The sequence below is a fragment of the Python bivittatus genome, unplaced genomic scaffold (genome assembly GCF_059951505.1).
Source record: "Python bivittatus isolate LINGU-HERP-01145 unplaced genomic scaffold, Pbiv_v1 ctg000320_np1212, whole genome shotgun sequence".
Classification (NCBI taxonomy): Eukaryota; Metazoa; Chordata; class Lepidosauria; order Squamata; family Pythonidae; genus Python; species Python bivittatus.
In genome coordinates, this window is record NW_028277052.1 from 4550266 (window position 1) to 4577510 (window position 27245).

Here is a 27245-nt window from a genome sequence, read left to right on the forward strand (position 1 = left end):
GAATTAAAATGGATGTGTTCGCTGCAAACTTTCTCATGATGGTTTGATGAGATTTTACTATTGTATTATTTTTCAACATAGGCTGGCAAATAATTCTGATTTTGCAGACCCCTGAGGGGGTCTTGGGGAAACCTCAGGGGTCCTCGGACCACATTTTGTCTTGGAGGGCTATTTTAAGGATTTCAAGAAAAGCTTTCCACTTTGTAAGCCAGCGGTGGTCAGCCCAAAGTCCTGTGCACCAACTTCTATGGCTCCCCAACAATCTGAGATTGCACCATCAAAATTGAATGACAGCATAAGTCAGGGAATTTCCAAAGAATAGGATGTAAAAGAGGTGCATTGAGCGTCCGATAGGCTTAATAAATTCTGTTGCTTTTAGAGAAAAGGGGAGGTGGGCAGAAAATTCTGCCCCCACCCTCTCTGGTGACATCACTGTAATATTATGAAGGATCCTCAGGAGGACTAAGATAGGGAGAAGAACAGTCAACAGATGCAAAATCACTGCTCTTAAACCTTGTATAAATGTTAGATAATAGATTAGCATTTTTTGGCCTAGCGATATGAACAGAGCTTGCGGGATGTGATTGCAGAATTGAGAAATGGATATTTAAACTACCAAGTGAGCTGATACTTGAAACTGGTGGGTGAGGCCCCAGGTTCTGAGTCTGGAGGTTGCAGATGGGATTATCCTGAGTTCTAGGTGTCTTCATCCTTCTTGGTCCACCATCTGCTGGTGGAATAGCCATCCATGGTAGCATCTAAAGACAAGACTGTTCAGAGTGGCCCTTTGACGTTCTTCAAAGAGGTCCAGGCTGTTGCCAGCAGGATTCAAGGCTGGGTTGTGGAATTTCCCTTCCCTAACAACAGTTGTGTTGCTTGCAGCCCAAGACCCTGAGTTCCATCGCACTTGTGACCAGTTCAGCTTCCAGTGTCAGAACGGCGTGTGTGTCAGCTTGGTGTGGAAGTGTGATGGCACCGATGACTGTGGAGATTACTCTGACGAGGCAAACTGTGGTGAGCTGAGAATGTTTCACTGGAAGAAAAGGAGACGTCTGTGGGAGTGTGGGAGTGGGGAGTGAGGGATGTCACACTTAATGACATCATCACCCAAACCACATCATCGTTCCATTTGAATGATATCATGACGTGGATGGTACCATTTTGGTTTCTAACAGATGCTTCTCCCCCTGCCCCTTTTAATCTTACTTTAGTTCTAGTTTTCTCTCTTTAATCTTGCAACAAAAATGTTCTTCCCTTAATCTTCTTGAGTCACCGTCAGAGCTATACACAACTTTTCAGAGGGGAATGATGTTAGCTGCCTTTTTCTGGTGTGTTATATTTTACTTCTTAAAAATCATGCCTTTAAAAAGCTGGTTTATACACCCCTAGCCTTTAAGGTGGTGGAAACTAATTGGAATATTTTGTCCTTGCTAGAAAACCCAACCGAAGCCCCGAACTGTTCTCGCTATTACCAGTTCCAGTGTGACAATGGGCACTGCATTCCGAACCGATGGAAGTGTGACAAAGAAAATGATTGTGGTGATTGGTCTGATGAGAAGTCATGTGGTGGTAAGAGCGAGTCTTCTTTGCCAGTGGCTCAAATTTGGTACTGTTAGGCCCTGTGAATAGAAACTACGCTTCTGTTGATGCAGCCTAAAATTGCATTTGCCTTTTTTGCAGCAGCATCACACTGTTGACTTATATTCTGTTTCTAACAAACTACTGTTCCAAGATCATTGCATTCCACATATGAAATCTGTCAAAATCCTTCTGACTTTCCCTCCATCTAAGTCATTAATAAATTTTCTGAAGGATATGGTCCCAGGAGTGAATCTTGGGGCATCCTATTTGCTCCCTTTTCTAGTCAAATGAAGAACCTGCCTGCTGCTTTGTCCTAGCCTTATCCTCTTTGGGACCAGCAGTCCATGCAAAGGCCCTGGAGTCCAAGACTCTGCACTCCCCTGGAAGAAGCGCTGTTCTCAGCAGAGGTCTGGGGACAAGTAAGGGGGAAATAGTATTATGGTGAACTTCGGTGCCTTGCTTCCCCAAGGTATTTGGCTGGACAGCTTTTGGACATAGGACACTGACCTGGATGGTCTAGGTGTAAAGGAGTTTAGAGCTGACCTTGGAGAAGGTATGAGCGAGCCATTAAGGACAGACTTTGAGAAGAGATCAGAGTCCAGAGGTAGAAGGAAGCATGAGAAAGTAACTCCAATATGCCTGCCTTGATTTTGTTTAGTATAAGATGGGATTAAGAGAAATTTGGATAGGCTTTCAAGCCTCTGCTGTGATACCCTACAGTGATAAACTAGCATTCTTGGAATCAATCCCTGCAGTCTCTGTTTCCTGACTGGCCCACCTTGAGTGGCTGACACCAGGGAACTGGCGTGACCCTCGAGAGCTCCTCTAAAGTCGTTCTGGTTGAAATCTAGGCTCTGCGGTCATCCCCATTACCACAGCGGTTCCTGCCACGTGTGCCCCAAATCACTTCCGGTGTAATAGTGGGACTTGCATCATGAACAGCTGGGTCTGCGATGGATACCGGGACTGTGCAGATGGATCAGATGAGGAGGCCTGTCCCACCGCACGTAAGGCACCCTTCTGTTCATGCTTGCTCCTTCAACTGTTTTCTAGGCATCGGTATTGGGGGGGGCAAGAAGGGGGGGATGACTTCACACCATTGCGCAATTGACATGAATGACATCATTTGCATCAGTGGCACAATGCAAAGATAGCTTCCAAGTAGTGTAACATGGAGAAGACCTAAGAGCTGCCAGAAGGAATCGTGGAAAACCCACACTTCCAGGGTATCTTGGAAGATGAATAATTCACTTTCCAGTGCTATCAGTTGGCAAGCACTGAGGACATGCTATGTTCACTCATAATACCAAGGCAGGATTTTTTTTAGCTGTGGGTTGTTGAACAAGCCATAGTGGCTTGGCCTGTGCAGCACAACAAACCACAGCTCCTGGGTTTGCACAGTGTTCAAAGTCCATATGGATCAATCTGCCTATTACACTGGTTGGAGCAGGAGGAAGGTCAAAGTGCAGCATATCTCAGGGACACCAAGTTGGGAAAGACTGTTGGGGGCCATTGCTAACTTGCAGAGGGCAACCTGGCTTACATCCCATGTGAACCAGGTGAACATCTTCAAAGATTCTTCTGCAGGGCCCGTTCCCTGAAGGAATGATACTTGAAAATCTCTGCACTGACAGATGGGGAAGGCCATGTTTTTGCTGAAGTTGCCAGCCCAGAAGCGATTGGGTGCACCAGCCTCCTACAGCTCCGATTCAGAACTAGGAAGGCTCAGATCATGGTTTTGAGGCTCCGTCCATTGTCTCCTGCTCAGCAGACTGAGGCTGCCATCTGGTGGTACGGGAGGCAAGGAAACTGACCTTGCAGACTCAGATAAATTGTCATTCCACCAAGCTAGCCTTTAATGCCGCAGGATAGCGACATCCCCACTGGGTTCTGATAACACGTGTGTTCTTCCACCTTCTGCTCACCCAGCCATTGGTGCAACTTCGACATCAGCCAGCATCCTTGGACGGTGCAGCCGGTTTGAGTTTGAGTGCCAGCGGACGAAGAAGTGTGTTCCCAACTGGAAACGCTGCGATGGCTTGAAGGATTGCCAGGACGGCACAGATGAACTCAACTGCCGTAAGTCTTTGCTGGGCTGGTGGGGAGCTCTTTCAAGGTTCCTGCTCCCCCACGTCCCCTTGCCGTCGCTCTTGCCAGCTGGTGCTGGGAACCCTATAGAATGGCTGCTGTCGGCCTCCTGATTGGTATGGTTATTTGTGCTTTCCTGAAAAATGGGCACGGGCCCTTGATGCTCACAACCAGTGGCTCAGTTCTCCATTAATTGGGTTCAAACAGATCATACAAAACCATAACATTGGCTGGATTTGAATGAACGAACCCAACAACTGGGATGAGTAAATCACAGTTCCTGGCACAGTGTGTTTTGAATAAACCAGCCAACTGGGGTCAATCAATCATAATTAAACAAGTCGTGACTGAGCATAATTTGTGGACCAAATCCAACTTTCTCAGTAGTAGTACCCCAACTTGCCAACCACACTAAATTGCCTAGTACTTTCTATGTGATCTTTTTCATCTGTTGTTGTTGTTGTTCAGTCGTTAAGTCGTGTCTGACTCTTCGTGACCGCATGAACCATATTGCGCCAGGCCTTCCTGTCCTTCACTGCCTCCCGGAGTTGGCTCAGTTTCATGCTCATTGCTTCAGTGATGCTATCTAACCATCTCATCCTCTGCTGTCCCCTTCTCCTTTTGCCTTCAATCTTTCCCTGCATCAAGGTCTTTTCCAAAGAGTCCTCTCTTCGCATTAGGTGGCCAAAGTATCTGAGCTTGAGCTTCAGTGTCAATCCTTCCAATGAGCAGTCAGAGTTGATTTCCTTTAGGATTGACTGGTTTGATCTCCTAGCAGTCCAAGGGACTCTTAAGAGTCTTCTCCAGCACCACAGTTCAAAGGCATCAATTCTTCTCCATTCAGCCTTCTTTATGGTCCAGCTCTCACAGCCATACATTACTACTGGAAAAACCATCTGTGGTGAGGTCTTTAAAAAAAAAAAAAAATCACTAGGCCTTGTACATTAAACTAACTTGGGCCTCTCATGAGCTTTATGCGATTTTTTTAAAAACCTGAGCTACACATTTACTATATCACTGGCTACAAGAAACCTGTATGCTGATCTGGTTTTGTTTTTTTAATGGTTGAATTTTGTATTTTTGATATTAGAATGCTGTTTATTCTGTTTTATAAGCTACCCAGAGAATGTTTGTCAATGAGTGGCTGTATAGATGTAACAGATATTGGACAAGAATAATGCTTTGTAGCTAGGGGGTGTTGAGTTCAATCTCCAGTGTCCCTGATGAAAAGATCTAGGCTTTCAGGAAAAGAGGCTGGACCAAAATCCAGGAATGCTTCTGTTATTCAAAATACGGCATCAGATTACTTAGCGCAAGGCAACTGAGTAGGCCCTCCCAGTCTTCTTGTTATAAGACATAAGTGTTGTATGTTCTTTCTGTCTTCCAGCGACTCACAGCACCTTGCTATGCCCTAGTGGATTTAAATGCGAAGACGGAGAGGCTTGCATCATGAAGGCAGAACGATGTGATGGTTTCCTAGACTGTCCAGACAGCAGTGATGAAAGGAATTGTACTGGTAAGTCACAGCATCTAACAGGAATCAAAAACGAATTAAGCCAATGGAATGTTCTTTCCATAAATAGCCCCGTACAAGTAGAAATCTAGCATTGGAGGAAGAAAACTCACCTTGCTCTGTGACGGGCTAGGGGCTGGTTTTCCTTTTTAAACGTGGGGCAGAGATCAGCAGAAACTCCACCCGTTGAAATAAAATGTCCTGTCCAATGAGGCTGGTGTGTGGAGCACATTTCTGAAGAACTGTGTCAAGATGCCTTTTTCCCAGGTTTTTCTTCCTCCCATCGTCCTCTGTATCATCCCTGCTTGTTTAGTCAGCAAAAGTCCAGTCCTCAATTCATTATGGGTGAGATAACATTCACGTTAATGGCCATCGATCGCCCTTTCCATTCTGTAGCACACCTCTCCCCACCCTGCCATGCAACTCTTTTCCTCCCCAAGCAGAAAGGGTCATTGAGCATCCATCAGTCTTTAGTTCTTTAATTAAATATTGATCTGGAGAAGTCTGCCCAGATTCTGCTCACCCACCAGAATGTGGAGAATGGCCACCTGGCTGGAATTCTGAAGAGCAGCCCTCAATTGTTTTGGAGCCATTTTCCCAGGGCAGGGAAATTTGATGTTAGAAAAATTAGTGGATCAGGGAAAGGATTAGAAACTATTCTCACTATTCTATTTCTATTGCTGGAAGGGGGCAATGGGGGAAGTGAGGTCATGAGCTTCTGACATCATTACTCAGATGGGCAGTGATGTCACACCAGACGTGAAGTCATCAGGACCTCTGCTGGACGCCTATGTTTCTATGTTGCACTTGTTTTAGCACACAGAATGGAATATCCAACTCACCAGCCCCTTTTACAGGCTATGAAAATGGACTGTGTTTTTGTCCATGCTCTATGGGAGAAGAGAAACCCTAAAATCCAGCCCTCCACAATGTGCAGGGAAACCAATTAAACCATCCTTAAAGGAAGCCATCCAGCTTCTTCTTAAAACTTCCACAGATGGAGAACCCCCAATGTATCATCAACATTTTTTCCCCTTGTATTTAAACAAAGCTAGATATCGGCAACTAGACTCCTTATTTCTGGTCCTAATTTCTGTGGCCATGGAAAATAGTTCTTGACCGTCTTCCCTGGGGCCTCCCTTTATATAACTGAATATGGCTATCATGTCTCCCCTCCATCTTCTTTTCTCCAGACTGAACATCTCAAGTTCCTCCAGCTTGTCCTCACAGGCAGGTCCTTGAGTCCATATCTCCTCTTTGTTGCCCTCCTCTGAACCCCCTACCCTGCCCATATCATTCTGGAAATGGGGTGCCCAGAACCGTACACAGTACACCATGGTGATGTTAGCAAGCAGCTGCGTATGTCATTTCTTTCTCACTCCTGGTGAAGGAGCTGCGGTTCTCCACCCTGTCATTGCTGCAGAGCAGAACATTTTTGGCCCAGTTGTTGCTAGCACAGTGGCAGGAACAATTATCCAGGAGCTGTCTTGTGAACAAGGGCCTTGGGTCTGGGTGGCTTGGACAGAAGCCCTCTTGAACTCAACTAGGACTCCAGCCATTTGGGGTGGTGGATCCAACTCTCTGAATTTAGTCTCACCATCCATCTGCTTTCCAGAAAAACCTCAAGGCATAATTTATAAAGATAATACAAAACTTTGGATCCTAATTGATGATCAGTTCTATTGTTAATTGCTGTGAGCTGGCCTGTACGCTGGGAATGCATAGTAAGTAAATGAACTGACTGGGTGGATGGATGGATGGATGGATGGATGGATGGATGGATGGATGGATGGATGGATGGAAAGGAAGGGAGGGAGGGAGGGAGGGAGGGAGGAAGGAAGGAAGGAAGGAAGGAAGGAAGGAAGGAAGGAAGGAAGGAAGGAAGGAAGGAAGGAAGGAAGTTGCTGCAGCCTTTAGTCCAACACACTGTTTCTGCATAGGACTGGCAATAATCTGCATCAGTGGAATCAGCCCTGATTCTTTCCAATCCCTTCTTTCAATCCCAACCAAAGCCGGACATTTTTTCATTTTTTTTTTTTTTACATAGATGATACTCTTGTCTATAAGGTTCAGAACCTGCAATGGACAGCCGACTTTTTGGGCAACATCACTTTATCCTGGGCTCAGCCAAAGAAGATGCCTCTTGCTTCCTGTGTCTACAATATCTATTACAGGTAGATTGTCTGATTTTAGCATTATCGGTAAATCCTGGCATCAGGGAGCTTGACCCCAGGCTTAAAATTAGGCCCTGTGTGCTAACATGGAACCTCTTATTAGTACAACTGCTATTCCATTCATGGTATCTGTAGTAAATTATATAGTACTGTGTGGCACCCCAAAATTAGCTTTTCTTGCTGGAGACCCCAGGGTGGAGAAGGCAGAACTGAGCCATGTCTTTTTCTTGTGTTGATGGTTTCACTGACCTGGTTTGCACTTCACAGTGTGCTCATGCTTAACTGTGTTTTGTTGAAGAACCTAGAAGTGGCTGGTTTCATACAACTTACTAAGTAACAGTCTAACCATATTAATGCTTAGCATGCACGAACTCAAACATGGATGGAATTAAGTGTATTTATAGTGATCTCAAGGCAAATGGTTAATGCACGGAATAGCTTCAATATTGCCTGTGGTTTTTGTCAACCCCCAAATCTAGGATGGTGGGAGAAAGCATATGGAAATCTGTTGAAACTCACAGCAACAAAACCAACAGCATCTTGAAAGTCCTGAAGCCGGATTGCACGTACCAGGTCAAAGTTCAAGTCCAGTGCCTGAGCAAAGTGTACAATACCAACGATTTCATAGTCTTACGGACTCCGGAAGGACGTAAGCCAGTCCAGTTCTTCACAGCAGGAGTGGGGCAATGGTGGGATGAAAACCCATCTTGCTTGAGCCGGAGTATGCAGTTGCAGAGCAGAAGGTGTCTTGCACCTTTGAATGGTCTCTAAATGGAAGATGTTCAGGGCAGGAATCTCCAAATAGCCTTACCCTACAGTTGGTGATCCAGGCTCTCCAACCAAAGAGAGGCCACCAACCCTTCTGGGACCTTGGTTCCATTCAAACCACTCTTACTTTTGGGAATTGGGAACTTTTTCCTAATTTTCAACCAAAAATCTGTCCCTTAAGATCATTATTCTGTGTTTGGCATTCTGGAATGATGCAGAAGGAGGTCCTTTCAGACTTCTCATGGCTATGAATACCATTTCTTTCTACCTTCCTCATCCTGCATGCGTGTGTCTGTAACCAAAGAACTGTTTGGTGTGTTCTTTACCAAAGAATGGATGGGCCTGGAGGAATGGTCTATCAGTGGCTGTTAGTGTTGATAGCTTTTTGGAGTCTCCAGAATCTTGGACAGCAGACCGGACACACTAGGGGCTGGGTAACAGCAGGGCAGGAAGACAGTTGTTCTGTTCTCCAAGCTCCTGAGTTTGATGTATCTGGTTGGCCATTGAGGGATACAGAAAGCTGGGATTCATGAGTCCCTGGCTTGTTTCAACAGGACCTACTTATCTACCTACCTTCCTTCCTCCTTCCCTCCCACCTTCTCTCTCTCTCCAGTTCCAGATCCCCCCCGCCATCTTCAGTTGCAGCTGAAGAAAGAAGCTGAAGGCACTGTGGCTTGCCAGTGGGCCCCTCCAGCAAATGCCCATGGGCTGATCAGAGAATATGTTGTAAGTATCTCAGGATTATTTTTCTCTGGCCACCAAGGGGCATCTTGGCAAAAATAGGGATTTGGGGACAGGCGCATGTGCTTCCTCAGAGTTGAGGACAGTCAGATGGGTGTTTTGTTGCTGAAAGTAGTTAGTGGAGCACAAGGTACAACCTGGGACAAGGAAGGTGCCAACTGAAGTATTCATGCCTTAGAAGTACTTAGCATCTGCTTCCTGGTCTTTCTACATCTTCAGGCTGCTGCACTCCAGGGACAAATGTCCCTGGAGAGCGCCTCCCACCCTTGACAACATGGGATATAAATCCCATAATTAAATACATCAGCAATCCACAGATAAAGCTATATTCAAAAGATTCCAAGCTACGTCATCCAGAGATAGGCAACCAGGTGCCCTTCAGCTGATTTGGACTTCAGCTTCCATCGGCCAATATCAGGTTGTTCCCTCCCCCCGCCCCCCCCCCAAAACTTCTCCAGCAGAGTAACTGGACTAACTTCATCAGGCTCTGAATCCAACAATCAAAATTTGTGTTCGGACCTCACCTTAAACTAACGGCCAAAGTCTCTCCAAAGAAGTCGGGGATTCACATAAATTAACATCGTTTGCATCGATTTACATCCTTTTTAAAATTACATAAATTGATGCAAACTTACATTATTATGCAGATGAAGTACATTGCCTCCTTGTGTACGTTGATATAAACTGACTCAAGTGATGGAAAATTGGTTTTAACAGACATTCAAGGATAGGGGTGCCATTTCCCCTCCCATGAATTGTTAAATTGAAGTTTCACTCCACAAATGTATGAAGTCAAACCTGCAGATTCAAACCCTTCATCTGGGGTTAGGGCAGGATTTTAAACATTTAGCCTGCTGAAATGTGACTTTAGCAAGGAGATGGTTGCCCCTGTTTTTCCGTCCTGGTAGGTGGAATACAGCAGAACCGGATCAAAGGAATGGTCTTCCATGAGGGCGCCCACTAACTATTCAGAAATTGAGATGTTGCAGGTCAACGCCTTATATGTTTTCAGAGTGAGTAGATGTTTCACTTTATTAGCTCTTTACTAGCACTAAATGATCTTTGCCTATAGAACTAGGAGATTTCTATTCTGTCGTCCCAAAGAGAACACACATTTATAGGACAGGATGCAGTCTAATGCAGCCAAGTCACAGAAGGACAGATTTTGGTAGAACCTTAACGATCAGAGTTGTTTGACAGTGGAGCCAGTTAAGTAGAGCAGGAGATGTCTTGTTCTTGTAGGAATTTCTTTTGGGAATGTCTTCCAGATTTCTTGTATCGAGCAAGACGTTGGACTCTCTTTCTGGCTCTCTTCCTCTCTTACATTTCCCTGATGGAGAAACTCTGCAGTCTTGGGTAGTTCCTTTGACCAGAGAAACCCGTGATTGTCTGGGGATTTTCTGTGTGCTTAGCCATCATCATCTTCCTCCACCACAGTTTGCCTGTGGATGCGGAGGCCCTTGAGCCCCAAGGTCCACATGGGCACCAGTGGTTAGAAGCACAGTCTCCCTGTGGCTGCTGGGATCCATCACTTGGCACAAGTGGTTGGAGGCTTCTTGCTTCTTGAAGTGGCCTTCCCAAACTTGATGCCTTTGGGTTGCACTGGCTGGGGATCCTGGGGTTTGTAGTCCCTACACTTGGGAAGCTACCCCATTGAGAAAGGTGGGAATTATTCTGTCTTTGATCACTCAGCGTTTCCAGCAGAATTACAATGAAAAAGGCATCTTTGCCTCCCTCCCTCCCATCACTTATAACCTCCCTTGGCTTTCATATTGTTTTAAAAATAGCTGTTTTATCCAGGATACTTTCTTGCCTATTTTAACAAGCCTTCTGGTTTGAAAAGGTTGCTGCAGTAACAAGCCGCGGAGTGGGAAATTGGAGCGATTCCAAATCCATACGAACTATAAAAGGCAAAGGTAAACCTTTCAGGAATTAATTTCTTGGACCCTTTCATTGCATTAGATGCTGGGGTTGGGACAGGAGAGGAAACTCCAAATCCTTAAATGGTTCTGGCCTTTAATAAAATTTCTCTTACTCTCCTGTTTGGTTGATTTACGATTAATGCATTCATCATTTAGCCTTGAGAAAATCCACTTGCTCCTTTTCGTTCAATATGCCAATTACCAAGTCATCCTTGGTGGCTAATGACCTGCTTCTGTTGTAAATAATAACTTGTTATATTAAATGCATTGACTTTCTTTTCCCAGATTTATGTTCCATGTTAGTTAAACCTTTGCTCACTAACATGAAGGTGGGACTGGTTTTTTTCTGTTTCTTTATGTGGGCAAGGGATTTTTTTTTTAAATCTGTCTTAATTATGAGCCAGTTTGGTCTAGTAATTAAAGGCACTTGGTTAGATACCAGGAGACAGTGAGTTTTAGCCCTGCCTTAGGCATGGAGCCAGTTGGATGATGGGCCAGTCCCTCTCTCTCAGCCCTAAGAAAAAGGCAGTGGCAAATCATTTCCAAAAATGTTGCCAAGAAACCTGCAAGGACTTGTCTATGTAGTCATCAGAAGGTTAGGCTGACTCAAAGGAGCAGAACAATAACTTAGAGGACACCTGGCTGAAAGATGAATGGATGGAATGAAGAGAAGACATTTACCTGGGTGGGTAGGGGCAGAAATGAACTAAAGAGATCATGAGAGCCAATGTGGTGTAATGGCTAAAAGCACCAGGATAGAAACAGGAAACCATGAAATCTAGTCCTCTCTTAGGCACGAAGCTAGCTAGCTGACCTTGGGCCAGTTGCTCCCTCCCAGTCTAGGAAGAAGGTTCTGGAAAAACCTCTTCTGAAAATGTTGCCAAGAAAATGGCAAGGACTTGTCCAGAAGAAGGAGAAGAGTTGATGATGTGGCAAACACAGCTAGATGGCAGCATCTACCCAACCTTGGCTGATCTCAAAAAGCTCAGGAGATCTGCCTTGGCTCTTACTTGGATGAGAGAAATCCCAGGGCTGTTACAGAGGAAAAGCACCTCCTTGAAGAAGACAATGGAAAGCACTTCCATATTGTTGCCCCCAAACCCCTCATGTCCATGAAATTGCTAGGCTTTGAGTTGACACTCAAAGGATGCTTTGCTTAATTACAGGGCATAACTGCCGCATGGTGGGAACGTGTGCTGCTAATTTAAATATAAATATGATAAATAAATATTCAGAAGGGGCTCTGGGACCCATGAAAAAGCACATTAAGCAAAGAGCCCTGGTCATCCTTCTGATGTCCTTACGGTAAATTGGAATCTCTTTATGTCTGTTTCATGGAGGTGGTATCACAATGTCAAATCTGATGCCAGTTCTCCTTTCCTCTTTCTCTCTTTTGACTCCAGTTATTCCTCCTCCTACTATCCATATTGATAGTTATGATGAAAACTCAATAAGCTTTACCCTCAGACTAGAAGCTAATATTCAGGTGAGATATATTCTTTTTTTTTTTTTAATCGCCCCCTCTAACCATCTATAATGTTGATCCCCAGATGCTACACCCTAAGATGGAGCAATTGAAAATAAAAATATAGTAGTATTTGGGGAAGGATAGGGGAAAATGGTTGTGTGTGTGTGTGTGTGTGTGTGTGTGTGCAGTTTGGTGTTTATGATACCAGTTTACAACTGGGCAGAAGAATGTTTAATTATACTAATTCTACATAAAGTAATTCTTGAAGCTAGAATCTAGATCAATGTTTCTCAACCTTGGGAACTTTAAGTTGGGTGGACTTCAACTCCCAGAATTCCCCAGCCAGCCATGCTGGCTGGGGAATTCTGGGAATTGAAGTCCACCCATCTTAAAGTTCCCAAGGTTGAGAAACATTGATCTAGGTAGTCAAGATGAGATTTTGTCCCTAATGTCATCTAATTTTAATTCTGTTCAAAATGATCCTTTATCTGTTGCCTGTACAGGTTTTTCTCAGATGTAAGTCAGCTTATGGGCCAGCCCACTCCTTGAGCAAATGAGAGAAGTCAAAGCTCCTTGTCCTCAGCCATTTTTCAGATTCATAATATTTCTGTGTTTTCAAATAGCTTGACAGGTTTTCCTTTATAAAAATTGCTTTTTGGTGACAGGGCCCTTTTATTCCAATCATGTAAAACAAAACCACCCAAGAATCGATCAGATACTTACATGTCTGTCTCACACATTTTGTGCTGCTGGCTGACAGGTGAACGGCTACGCTGTGAAAATTTTCTGGACTTTTGACACCCACAGGCAAGAGAAAAGATCATTCTTCATAGATGGGGGAAAGTCAGCGCAAACAGGTAAGATTATCACAGGAAAAGTACAAGAGAAAAAGGAGATCCAGTTTCTAATCCACCCTTGGCCATGGACACTCGAATTGAGTTGAATTGAATCCAAATTTCTCTATTATGATCAAAGGCTAGCACATAATAAAGCAGTATGTGTGTGTGTGTGTATATATACAGTATATAACACAAATTGTAAAATGAACAGGCTGTATCAGTTGCATGCTTTGCATAGCAGAATTTAGCTACATTTAGAGTAACAATCATGAATCAATAGAAAAGAATATGTGTCGCTCAGGGTTGAACTGTGGAGTCCTTGGTGCTCTCTGAGCTGGGTTGTTTTCTTGCAAATGTTTCATTACTCGGCCAGGTAACATCTTCAGTAATGAAGTAATGAAACGTTTGCAAGAAAACAACCCAGCTCAGAGAACCCCAAGGACTCCACAGAATCATGAATACCTGGAAGTAAAAACTATAGGTAAAATGGATCAGAAGGACCAGCACATTTACTTAAATGTGGGGTTATCAACTCTGACTCTGTGCCAACCTAAAAGGGGCAATATAATAAAATGTGCAGAACAGTTTTGATCACCCTTTGGGCAAAATATTAGCCTCCATGGATGCTCACCAATGACTTCTGCTCAGTCACTCTGTCTCACCTAACCTACCCAGTTGGTAGATTACTTTTTGGGGAAAGAGTGCAGTTTATGAGTCCTCTTGAACTCTTGGAAGAAAGGTGGAATGTGGGAAATAAAGATTCCCAACATAAACAAAGTAGAGTAGGTGTTCTACTGCCCAACAGGTATTGATGAAGGTAGAAGATTGCCTTTCCCAGCAAAATATGGCAATAAATTACATTTCTTTGGCTGAGGCCACTGACCTTGAATTGCAGAGACTGGCCAGGGTGCCTCTGACACCTCTAAAGAACCTTCAGATTAACTCTAATTCTTCACAAAAAAAAAAAAGATTGAAGCTACCTGACATTTCCTGCTAGATTTGGGCAGTCTCACATGAGACTGCTGAAATCTGGGAATGGATTGATTTTGCAAGATGTCAACCAATTTTAAAATAGTTTTTGCGCAGACTTCAGGACCCTCCCCCCACCCATTAAAAGTTTGACCTGAAATAGTGGGTCAGACTCATTTTAAAACCATTTTTTTGTGGGGGTAGGAGGTATCTGTGATCTCCAGTTAATTCACTTTTTTCTTTTTCAGTGAGGAACTTGACTGCTCAGACACCATATGAAATTTCTGCCTGGGCCAAGACGGAACTGGGTGACAGCCCCCTCTCCTTTGCACATGTGGTGACACGTGGTACGAGGCCATCCCCACCCAGCCTGAAAGCCAAAGCTGTCAACCAGACAGCTGTGGAGTGCAACTGGAGTGGTCCAAGGAATGTGGTAAAAATGCAATTTCTTTGATTTATCCCACGCATTTAAGAATTTCCCCATTCAGTCAAAGTTTTGGGAGTTCTTTTCTTGGTGGTGGTGGGGATGAACGTATACTCCTGATGTCAGCAATACAGAGTTGGACCAACAGTCTCTCTGTGAGACAGCTTTCTGTACAAGTTGTCCTCGTTTAGTGATTGCCTTGGACAGCGACTGTTCGCAGTTATGATGGTGATGCAAAAGTAACTTTGCAACCAGTCCTCACATTTATGACCTTCACAGTTCAGTCAAGCAAAGGAAATCTGAAGTCAGATCATAAGCACAGTCACTGTTTCACTTAGTGACTGCTTTGCTTAACGACCGAGCCCCAACTGTGGTTGCTAAACAAGGTCTACTTATATTCCTAATTGGGCCAAGAAGCACACTGAAGATCTAGCACATGCATTTCACACCCTTTCCTCCCAGGTATAAGTAAATAATCACTGCAATGCAAATTGACCATACATTTGTCTATGTGGGAAAGTAGGACTATGCGTAAGGTTAGTTTTGGAATTGTTTTGAATCCAGAATTTTCCCATTTTGAGTGCAAAATGGGCTGTCTTGAGCCTAGAACAGCTCTGTTGGAGGCATAAAACCATGTTCCAAGCTTGTAACACTCTCAAGCTGTTTGAAAGAGCCAGTTTTCTGTACAAACCACAATTTTACAGTTAAAGAGAGGGAGATTCACAGTCTCGTGCTTGAATCGCTTTGAAGGAAAGGTTTTGCAGCTCTCTTGTAACGTAAATAAAAAAGGAAGGTGGTATAACCATTGGTGTTCCCCTGAGTCAAGCAGAATTGGATACAAATCAAAAGCAACCCCCTCTTGAATTAGGCCATGGCGGATCTGCCATAACAATGATTGGAAAGCACTAAAAGTAAATGGGGAATTCTGGTTTTCCCCTTTCCCCGCAAATGGGTCACTTGGCCCTAACTTCTTGGCATGTCTTACAATTCCTCCCCCGTTTCACTTGTAATCCTTGGTCATTCAAGAATTAGAAAGTAGACTACTTTCTAAATTTAGGGGAGTGGCTGAGTTTATCATACACTCTCCTATGAGTGACATCAGTCTTAATTCTTAAAAAACAAACAAAATAAGCTGGAGCAAGGTATTTCAAACTATGTTCTGCAGAACCCTGGAGTTCCGTCAGAACGTGATGTGGTTTCACAAGAGACTAAGCGGGGGGGGGGCATCACTCAAATGGAAAGGATGGGGCTTGTTTCCTGCAAAAAACATGCTATGGCTGCCATTTTGTGGATTGGGGGTCCTGGGAATTTTTTCTTTCACTTAAAGGTTCCATGGCCTGAAAACCCTGGGGCTAAAGGATTCTGGGATGCTATTTGCAGAATAGCAGAAGCAGCATGCTAATTTGTTCTCCCTTACTTCCTCTCCCTGCACCCCCCTTCCCCCCGGGCAGCTGTATGGCATATTTTATGCCACCTCTTTCTTGGAACTCTACCGGAATCCTAGCAATGCAACTACCGCTCTACACAACATTACTGTGATTGTTAACAGGGATGAGCAGTACTTATTCCTGGTAAGGATAAACTTCTAATCAATTATTTTTGAAAAATAATGTCTAAAAAAACCCAGCTAAATCACCTTAATGCAGATCAGAGAGAATATCTGACAGGTTTCCTTTAATCAGATGATTGAGTGGGGTTGTACGTTGCACTAAGCTGTAGTTTAACCATGATTTGTCCAACATGCTCTGTTAGTTTAGAGGGAGCTTTGTCTTTCTATCACGGTGGGATCCAGGTTCTTTGACTGAGTGGCTGGTGGGACATAGGTTATGAAAGAATGAAAATCACTGGCTTGCAAAGAAACTAAACCAGATCAAATAGTCCATGCTGGCTTGATTCAAGCTATGCTTCATGGTCTGGAAAATCCACATTGTGCTTTTCAGCATGTGTGACTCCACTGAGTTGCTCCACTGACACCTCATTTCTTCCAGGTGCGAGTTATTTCTCCATACCAAGGACCACCATCGGATTACATTGTTGTGAAGATGATTCCTGACAATCGCCTTCCCCCTCGACACCTTCACTCTGTCCACCTGGCAAAAACATTTGCCATCATTAAGTGGGAGTCACCTTACGATTCCCCCGACCAAGATATGGTAAGGGGGTTGTGCCGTTCCAAGCTTGGGCCACGTCAATCCTGTTGGGGACTCACGATCATGGTCTTGGCACAGCACTTAGACCTTTCTTCTTTTGGAAGGGAAAGGATGTATGTCCAGCCTTGTTAGCTTCAATTAGAAGACTTTGGATCATGGTTAGCCTTGATAGATAAAGTAGAACTGTTGTATTGACGACATCACCAGTCTTGGGCAGATACATTCACTGCTGCCTTGCTTTGGCCTCACAGAGGGACCTTGCTGATGGTGGTCCTCACAAGGCAGAACACCAGCCCAGAGACACCATTGATCTGATCCATAAACATGGAGCCATGGGCCTATGCCCAGGGCCAGAGGGGTTGGGTTCAACATAGGATGCTAACTTTTGATTCCATGATTAATTACCAAGACCATTCTGGAAGGGAAGTAGCTTTTCTCAGCCAAACTCTCAATGGAGCTCTTTCCCCCTAAGGAAAGCTAGCATGCTGGCTGAGGAATTCTGGGAGCTGAAGTCCACACATCTTAAAGTGGCCAAGGTTGAAAAACACTGCCCTAAGGAGATGCTCCAGCTGGAATGTAATATTTCACGTTGGGCGTTGGGGGAAATTGCATCTCCACAGCCCTTGTTTCCACCTTTGCTTCTCCCCAGTTGTACGCTGTGGCTGTGAAAGATTTAATAAGAAAGACAGATCGCATCTATAAGGTGAAAACGCGAAACAGCACGGTGGAATATACCATCAAAAAATTGGACCCGGGTGGAAAGTACCACATCATTATACAGCTAGGAAACATGAGCAAAGAAGCCAGCTTGAAAATTAACACAGGTAAGGCTGAAACCTTTTGGTGTAAGCATGTTGTGCTGAACGTGTCATCTTCCAGAGTGCAAGCCCCATTGAATTCAATGGGTCCTTTTTCTGCATTTACTAATAAGTCGCTATTACATTTACTGGCGGTATCCGCCTGTCTCTCTCCTTTCTGTTCCAGTTTCCCTGGCTGCACCGGATGCCTTAAAGATTATACCAGAAAACAACCACATCTTGTTGTTTTGGAAGAGTTTAGCCTTGAAAGAAAGCCAGTTTAATGAAAGTCGGGTAGGTTGCATCTGGGTTACAATGTCGCTTCTCCCCCCGCCCCCGTATTTTATTTGCCCTCTTGAACCGGTTCCCAGGGTTGCATGCAAAGTGGTGGTGTTCACACGACATACCAAGCAACAGTTCACAGGATCATGGTTTAATGTGTGTTTACGTTGCGGAGTACAATATAAAGCATGGTTTGCAAACCACACTGTCAGGGTTCAGAAAACAGAGTAAGCCCAAATGAAACTGCATTATGGCCCAGTGAAATATGGTGGTGTTGGTGATGATGCTGGTTGGTTGCACAGTCAGCCAGATGTTTAGACTGGATTTGGCATTTTTATTCACCGATCGAGTCCCTTCTCCTTCTCCTTCTTCTCCTTCTTCTCCTTCTTCTCCTCCTTCTCCTCCTTCTCCTTCTCCTTCTCCTTCTCCTTCTCCTTCTCCTTCTCCTTCTCCTTCTCCTTCTCCTTCTCCTTCTCCTTCTCCTTCTCCTTCTCCTTCTCCTTCTCCTTCTCCCCTCCCCTCCCCTCCCCTCCCCTCCCCCTCCTCCTCCTCTTCCTCCTCCTCCTCCTTCTTCTTCTTCTTCTTCTTCTTCTTCTTCTTCTTCTTCTTCTTCTTCTTCTTCTTCTTCTTCTTCTTCTTCTTCTTCTTCTTCTTATTATTATTATTATTATTATTATTATTATTATTATTATTTTAAATTTATTGGCTGTCCAACTCCAGTGGGGTCTGGGCAGCGTGCAAAACTAGAGAAAACATAAAAACAGCTAAAAACATTAAATCAAACAGACAGCCCAGACTAAAATAATCTAATAAACAACAACATCAACAGAACAAAACAGGGGCATTGAACAAATAATAAACATCAACCCCAGGTCTGGGACCAAAACCAGGTTTTCAAAGCTTCTGTTCTTCTGTAGAGTAAGGGAAAATGGAATGGGATGAAATACCACCAGCTTGAAAGCAGATAGTGGACCTGAAACAGACTTCAAACATCATAAAAATAATCTACAGGGCATTCGAAGTTTTGGAAAATAAAAAAGGTTTTCTGCCTTTTCTGTTTCTCCCCTGACAAATCCCATAAGCTGCTTCTTCCCATTTTCTTCCTGGTCTCCTCTCTGTGCTCTGAGTGAGTACCTTCATGGTTGCACAAAGCATTTCTAGACCATTCTAGATCTCCTACCAGCCCCAAGGGCTTGCCGTCATTTATTTCTGGAGAGGAAGAAGCAGTTTTGCCCTTCTATGTTTTTTGTGGGTTACGGGGGACATTATTTCCTTGTAGTAAAACAGATGGAAGTCAGCCAGTGAGCGTTAGGGTGTCCCGGGTTCAAATTTGCATTCAGGCAGAAAGGTTGTGAATTGACTTTGGATCATTTGCTTGCTCTCAGTTCAGCCCACCTTGCAGGACTGAAAGCGTAAAATGTGGGAAGATGCAAGAATTGCAGTAATGTACCTACGTATCCAGAGAACACTGACATTTTGGTCACCAGCCAATAAAAGTAACCATCAGCATAATCATAAATACACTCTCTAGTCCTTCCATTCGCCTTAAATGAGTTTATTTTCCCCAACATTCAGGGGTATGAGGTCCACATGTTTGACAGTGGGACCAACACCACAACATATCTGGGGAACACTACTGAGAATGTCTTCAAAGTTTCCCACCTGAAGGCTGGCCACAATTACTCATTCACGGTGCAAGCAAGATGTCTGTACAGTGGGCAGATGTGCGGGGAGCCTGCAACTCTTCTCTACAGTGAGTTGGGAAGAGGTAGGAAGAATGCCTCCCTCTTCTATTGTCACTTCTAGGCAGCTTCTCCACACCATTGCTGTTTGGACCCCCAGAAGAGCAGAGACAGAGACGTGAATTTGAATCCTTCTTAGTGACCATATTTGTTCCAGCTGGCCAGTGTCTGGTCTTCTGCTCAACAGTAGCATGTTGAGAATGATTCTGAATTTATTCTGAGAACTTACTTGTATCAACTGAGTCTCCTTGAGTTCTACTCATTCATCTTTTTGTCTTTCCCCTTTCTTTTCTTTCCTCTCTTCAACCTTTTTCCCTTTCCATAGGTGGAGATGATGCCACTGCATCAATATTGGGTAAATCTAAAGATGTTGCTGCTATCGTGGTGCCAGTCTTATTTCTTTTACTAGTGACAGTGGGTGTTGGGTTTGTGGTCTTGTACATGAGGCATCGAAGACTTCAAAATAGCTTCACAGCCTTTGCCAACAGTCACTACAACTCCCGACTGGGGTCTGCCATATTCTCCTCTGGGGATGATTTAGGTAAGTGGTGTTCTGTTCTTATGAACGCTTAGGTGGAGTTCAGAAAGGTGAAGCCCTGTTGGATTTACATCAAGGTACAAGCGTTGGCTGTACCTGGACTGAGGTTTAGTATGAATAATCAGCTTGTTCAATTTCCATTGCAGTGGTTATTTAGCTACATCTGGTAGGAAAGGGTTTGGGATCCATGTGGAACTAATAGGTCCACCATCTGCTTCACAGCCCAATTAGGAATGTAGAAAGCTGCCTTATAGAGACTGTTGGCCCAACTTTGTATTATTGATTTCAGGAGTGCATATCCCCCCTTCCCCAAAGAAAAAAAACCTCATCATTTTTAAGTTGACTGAATGGGGAAATTTTTAAAGGCATGGGATGAATCACATGAATGATATTGAATCAATTTTATTAACTACATTTAAAATTAAGTAAATTTGGGCTTTGCACTACCTCCGTCCACATCGTCTCCTGGTCTTTCTGGAGGACACCTCCAACACATTGCTAAAGGGCCAGGTGCAGCTCTAGGATCACAAAAGTAGCACACCCCTGACTTATATTGACTAGCTGCAGACCTCTGGGTTTTTAGGCAGGGTTTTTTTAAGCTAATATGGAGATTCTGGAAATTGAACCAAGTACCATTTAAATGTCAACAAGAGCTCTGAACCATTGAATTATGGTTTGCACCTCTCGTGCAATTTTTGGGACAGTCTTCTCTGAGAAGATATACATTCCACTGGGTAGTTATGGAGAACTGGTCGAAGGGGCTAGGTGGATTGCATCTTACAGTACTGGAGGAACTTGCTGGTGGTCTTTTTTCAAGAAGAGGGAATAAAACAGATTGAAGGAACTATTGGCCAATCAACCTGGCACTGGTAGCTAGGGAGACTTTAGAGCAGATCATAAAGCAATCAGTTTATAAGTCCCCTGAAAACAATATGAGATTATCCAAAAGCAGTGTGAATTTATCAAAAACAAGTCTTATCAGATTGTCCTTATCTCATTTTTTTAACCAGATAACTTCTCTAGTAGATTGGGGAATACTGCAGATGGACTATATCTTGACTTCAGCAAGATATGTGACATTCTGATAGCAAGCTAATTAAATATGGCTGAATGGCATTTTCATTAACAGTTTGGATGAAGAGGTGAAGATAATGCTCAGATTTGCGGATGATACAAAAACGAGTGGGGTAGCTAATATTCCAGAAGGCCAAGTTAATGTTTAGAACTGACCTGATAGGTTTGAAAAGTGAGTGGAAAATAACAAATTGCAGTTTGATAGAAACAGATAACAAGTTCTTCATTTAGGGAATGGTAACAAACTCACAGGTATTAGATACCTGGCAGGAGGACATATGAAAAGGGACTTGGATGAATATGAGTCAGAAATGACTGGATGTGTTCAAGCAGAGGCTGGACAGCTGTCTCCAGAGTCCATTGGAGTTGGGTGGTGAATGAATGAATGAATGAATGAATGAATGAATGAATGAATGAATGAATGAATGAATGCTTTAATTTGGTTCCTATATTAAGTTTGGATTAGGTGGCCTCATTGGACCTTTCCAAAGTGCTGATTCTGTGGATCACTGGGGAGGTAGGAATATTTTCTGCCGCCAGTGATCCCTCATGCCAATCTCCACATTTCTTCATGTATTGAATGACTCACGTCATTTTGTGTCAATAACCTTGTGACTTGTTTTACCAGGAGATGAAGATGATGAAGCAGCAATGATCACAGGTTTTTCAGATGACGTCCCCATGGTAATAGCATGAAGAGCATTTCTGATTCCGGAAAGCAAAAATGGTGTAAATATTTTATTTGATAAAGAAAAAAGTCAACTGTTTATTTTAAAAACAAAACTAAAAAGCACTTTTGAGTTGCAATACATTATTTTTGTATCGGCTGAAAAAGAAAAAAGAAATAATGATTACACTTTGTAGCACACCGCTATGAAATTTCAAATCAGGTTGATTAGTGAGAATTTCTGTTGTTGGGTTTCTTTCATTGTTCTTCTTTCCAAACTTCAATTTAATCTTACAAAGCTATGCTTCCTGGGCACACTTTTGATTCTGTGAGATATTTTCCATTGTCAATGACTTTGATCCTCTGAGAACTTGTGGGTAGTTGGAATCTGGGGACATTTCTTCTGGCTTTGAAAGAATAAGATGAAAACAGAAGGGGCACTGGAGAGTCTGCCATTAAGAGAATCCTTCCTTGCAGTGTGCATTAATGAAATGGTATGGCAGGGCCTCATCAAATTCTCCATTGCCCTGTGCTCCACATCACTGATTGTGATGGGCACTGTGTGGGATAAAAGTGATTTCCAGTTTAATTTTTTACCGGGATAGACACACCCAGATTGCACTGCAGAAACTTTTCCACCTTTTGATGAGAAGTAATGAGTCAAATACAAGACTGAACATTGTTAAATGGTTGCCCACCCCAGTCATAGGATGCCAGTCCCTTATTTCTAGCTGACCTCTGCAAACTGACTAGATAGAGCTTAGAGGTTTGAAGGGAATCCTGTCCTTTGAATTGTTTGTGCATCTTGCACCTTGTGTGGGAACACTGGGCTGATTTTCTTCTTCTGTTCCTTGCGTGATGATTTAGATTATCACCTTTTGGAGGCAGACAACATCTCTGGTTTTGGCCCACTTGAACGGAGAGCACGCTGCTGTGTCTTAGCGTCTGATACGTAATGCCTAAAAATGCAAGGGGAGGAGAAGCATGCTCTGAGGGTGTTCTGGGCCAGAGGTGGGCAACTCCTGAAGCCCTTCTCTAGGTTCTCTGGAATCACCTCAGACCAAACATTGGTGATTCCCTGCAGTTTGGATGCTGGAAATATATGAGAACAGCAACGCAAACCCTAAAGCAGGATTATCACCGTTTGAAAAGAGAGAGCCAAAGTCCCAAACCTGAAAAAGCCTCAAAGAAAATCCCAGGTATGTGATGGGCTCTGTTCTGTTTGTGACATCTTTGCTCTCAATGAGTCTCCATCCCCTAAAGCATTAAGCCTTTGGTCACCAACACCTTTCTACCTCTGGGGAACTTGACCTGAGCTGCTTACAAAGTGTCCTACGTGAATGAAGTCAAGATGAGGAGAAAGGGGACTGAATAGGACATTTTCCACTGGAGGAAGGCCAGGTCACAGAAGCCGAGAACATGGAACAATATGACTAGCTTAGCTTCAGGGGTGGGGCTTTGATTGTGAAGTCATAAATGCCATCTTGACGTTTTTGTCCTCCCCTCTGGATACCCTTACCTAGCTTAGTTTCCCAATTCCCTGGGGCCTTCATTTTTTGAAACCCTGCTGCTACAAACCCCTGTAAGTTTCAGGGGGCACTTGCTCAAAATCTGCACCCCAGACTCATGAATTTACTTGCCTGAAAAAACACAGTTCTCTCAGGATCAATTTCAGCTATCTTCATGTTTCCTTTCTGTGTGTGTTTCTTTTTCCTAAGAAAAAAAATTATTTAAAAAAAATATTCAGGAAATCTATAATTATATCTATATCTATCTATAAAGAGAGAGAGAATAGTTCCTGAAGGTTTTATGTTGACTGACAGGCAAAAATTATTTGTATTATGTTTTATATGAGGGGTGGGAGGTTGTTGATTTGTTTGTTTTTTTGTTATGGTTGATTCAACTAATTTATTAGGAAATCTGCTTTTGATCAGAGTTCCAGAATTCTCAGTCATGCACACTATTGTTGGGTAGCGATATGCCACTTTAATCTTCTGCAAAACAGTCGGGTTGTTCTGTTTGTTTTCTGTCTCCTGTAATTGAATCAGGTATTATTGCCATAGTAAAACACAAACACAGCCTATTATTTTTATCTCTGAATACTTTTTCATGCTTTATGAGAAAGTAAAATAAAAAGGTCAGGCGGGTAGAATGAAAGACTTACTAAGTTGTCAAACTGAGGGCTTAAATGCTTTCTGCAGATTACTTTGCACGTGTTCGTAGATGCAAAAAAAGAAGAAAAAAAGGTACACCGAGTTTATTTTGTTATGTTTTTCCTATTGCATTGTCATTGTCTGGAGTCTGTAGCCCCAAGGCCATGCCAGCATGCAAACAGGATTTTAAGAAGTGGGATTTTCTATTTATTGACACGGAAACATCAGTACAAACAATATATTGCTTTGTGTGATGATGATGATGATGATGATGATGATGGTGATGATGCCTTTGTAGACTCAATGGCTCTCCAAATGTCCTCAAGGAATTTCTGGACTGGGACTAAAACTCTTCTGTGCTTTTGAGGCTCCATAAATGGTATGACACTTTGGGGCCTTCCAAGACACTTAGATTGTCCTTCAAACTTCTTTTCCTGAGTGCCTTGGCCCACCTTTCCTCTATCACAGATGAAGTTGGAAGAAAAGTAGGAAAATAGATGTTTACTGGAGGTGAGGCGTATTAGATCAGGATAGGTAATGTTTTGGATTACATCATCTACAATCCTTTGCTACCCTCTGTGGTTGCTGAGGCTGATTGCAGTTGAAGTCCAGGACCCCTGGGCAAGGAAAACCAAATTGCCTACTTCTGCCCTGAATCTTCAGATGTGTGTCAGAACCTCTCCATGTTTTAGGCCTCAGAAGAGGACCATAACTCTATGCAGGTTAGGATCTAGTAGCATTGCCCGAGCAAAGTGGGCCTGGGGATCAGATGCCCAAAATTGCCTTTTTTTTTTTTTCATCCAGAGCTTTGATTCATATTTCAATACTTTGACCAGGAATGGGCACTTCCCACATTAGTTGCCTTCTGTTGATGCCTTGAGTCCCCTCTCACATGAGCTGAGATCTCCTAATTTCGAGGAACAGTGGGAGAAGCAAAACAAAATTAAAAAATGGCTCTCAGGTAGTGAACTAGCAACCCCATTTAACTCATTTTAAATGCTGTTAAGTTGATTGTGTGTTTGCTGTTACTTTCCCTTCAAAATACATGTTTTGATTAAAGAAAAATTGCTTAGATGAAAAATCTTGGTTGACTTGGGCTTTTCAGAAACGGTTTTCATTAACAGCATTTCTCCAACAGCAGCTATGCATGTAACCTCTGTATTCACTATAATACATTTGCTAGTTGGTTGAAACTGTGGATATGGTGTAACTATGCAGATTGGACTCCAAAGCCAAACTTCAACAGTTATGAATACCTGGTAATTCTTGACTTGTTCCAGTGTTAGAATGTGGATTCCTCAATACAAAAATTATCACAAATAGCATAATAGCAGGTTCAGGAGTACAGTTTGCAGATAAACAGAATCGAGAAACAATTCATTTTATACAACTAAGTGGGGCAGAGGTAGTTTCAGCTTTAAATAAATTGTATATTTTTGTGATTGTTTTATGCACAAAACCGTGCTGAAGCTTGTGTTTTTTAATGTGTTCGTTGTAAATATATCTGCACTGATTTGTTTTGCTTTGTACCATTAATTTTGTATAATTCTGAGACATTTCCACTGGGTGAATGTTTCCCCCCTTGGCAGAGCCATGAACCTACCTTCTCTTTAGAATCTGCCAGCTCAAATGGTCTTTCCAGCAAATGAAGGGCAATAAGATATGTAGATGGTGTTCCTCCTTCTGGAAGAAAGGAAAGGAAGGGGAACAACTTACCCATACCGAACCTGTTGAGAATCAAGGTTTTGATGTCTAAAACTTTATCACTTTTGGGATTTGACACTTAGTCCAATTGGGTATTAAGTGGGTCCTGTAATTTATTATAGGCAAAAACACATCCAAAGACAAGGAATGAATAAAGGAGAACCACAGAGTACTGCTACTTTGTTTGCCGTGGAATTGGGGCTTCAGAAGGCCACAGAAAGATGGGCCACTGTTTTAAAAATTCGAAGTTGACCACTGAGCTGATGGACAATCCACAAATCAATATAGGCCAGAGATGGGCAGCATACAGGTTGGGCAAAAAGTCTGGGCCGTGAGAGTCCCCATCAGCCACTTGATTAGCACAAACGGTTGGCCAATAATGAACAGTGAATTATTAATAGCAATGGGAGATCAATGATTCTGAGTAAGATCACTGGGAGAAAACAGGGCTCTCTACTTCAAGAGAACCTGCTCAAAACCACTGGCTTCCTGTGATCAGGACTCAGAGGAACCTGATTTTATTCATACGGTGCCTGAAGCTTTGCCTCTTACCAGATGCATTTCGGTCTTGATCCCTTCTGCCAAATTAGACATAACATAGAACTCCAAACAAGTTTCTTCTATGGATTTTCAATAAAGAAGCTGTGGTCTAATTAGAGTCGTTGCTGTGAGATGGGCGGCCATATAAATCGTATAAATAAATAAACAAATGTAGGGCTGGGGCTAAAGTGTTTTGCCGTTGACCTAATCCAAATAATTTACCTTCAAAATGGAAAAGAATGATGGAAGCTTCATATTTTATTACAAGTTTTGCTTTTCTTAACTGCAGTTCTGTTTGTCAGTTTAGGCTTTGAAAAGCTTTGCTGAGGATGAACAGATGTCTGGTTTGTTACAACTGTAAATCTAAAGATGCTCTAGGATATCGTAAGTCCAGTTTCTATAGCTAGAAACATCTCAGGCAAAATTACCCTCCTGCTCGCAAAGTTGAATTTAGAAATTGATTAGTCTCACTTTTGAAGAACAACAACGGGAGGGAAAACTTAAAGATTTATTTTAATTAAATAAATACACTTCATTTAGTTAAATAAAATTTGCAGGGGAAAAAATTGTGTCCTATTGTAATTCCCAACTCTTATCTGTCCATCAACCATATCACATCTGGGGCAACCAAAGCCCAGCCAGCATGGTTGATAGCCAGAAGTTTTTGGAGTTGTAACCCAAGATTTCTGGAGAGCATCAAGTTATCTCTTTTTTCCTTTTTGCTGCTAATTAAAGTCTGAGAGCTCAAAGCAGCTGTTTCTAGAGTAATCAGAAATGGAGAATTCCATACAGGGTTTTGTCAGTGGACTGGATGTTGTAGATTGATTTTCTTGCCGTTTGACCCAAAGTTGTTTCTTCTTCAACTTCCTAGGGCCCTTCAGCTCTCTGTAATTACACAGAACTCAGCAATAAGGCTCTTGTGTCATATGAATTGAATCCCTAGTCTCCATGTCTTAGTTCTCTTTAGGTGTTTCTTTTAAAATCCTATTTTCTGCTCAGATTGAAGGGATCTGGTCTTGAAGGGATCCCTTTGCCTTTCCATGTCAGCTTTCTTTCCCACTTGAATAACAACTACTACTACTACTGAGTCAAGGAATCAGTTGATTGCAAA

The 27245-nt window shown here is 43.0% G+C and overlaps 1 protein-coding gene across 2 annotated transcripts in view; it reads left to right on the forward strand.

Annotated features, from left to right (window-relative positions):
- The window catches only part of SORL1 (sortilin related receptor 1), a 78049-nt gene extending 52641 nt beyond the window's left edge, over positions 1-25408 (forward strand). The window contains exons 29-48 of one of the 2 annotated variants that reach the window (XM_088138995.1): positions 883-1014; positions 1435-1569; positions 2433-2588; positions 3511-3660; positions 5057-5185; positions 7230-7356; positions 7836-8005; positions 8738-8850; positions 9774-9878; positions 10709-10781; positions 12191-12273; positions 13016-13112; positions 14312-14496; positions 15939-16058; positions 16476-16640; positions 17287-17461; positions 17622-17728; positions 19292-19484; positions 19784-19999; positions 21699-25408. In XM_088138995.1, coding sequence (XP_087995121.1) covers positions 883-1014; positions 1435-1569; positions 2433-2588; positions 3511-3660; positions 5057-5185; positions 7230-7356; positions 7836-8005; positions 8738-8850; positions 9774-9878; positions 10709-10781; positions 12191-12273; positions 13016-13112; positions 14312-14496; positions 15939-16058; positions 16476-16640; positions 17287-17461; positions 17622-17728; positions 19292-19484; positions 19784-19999; positions 21699-21766 — 2699 coding nt within the window. In that variant the 3' untranslated portion in view covers positions 21767-25408. The remainder of the gene's footprint in view (positions 1-882; positions 1015-1434; positions 1570-2432; positions 2589-3510; positions 3661-5056; positions 5186-7229; positions 7357-7835; positions 8006-8737; positions 8851-9773; positions 9879-10708; positions 10782-12190; positions 12274-13015; positions 13113-14311; positions 14497-15938; positions 16059-16475; positions 16641-17286; positions 17462-17621; positions 17729-19291; positions 19485-19783; positions 20000-21698) is intronic. The other variant, XM_088138996.1, reaches the window with a different exon arrangement.
- Positions 25409-27245: the final 1837 nt, after the last annotated feature.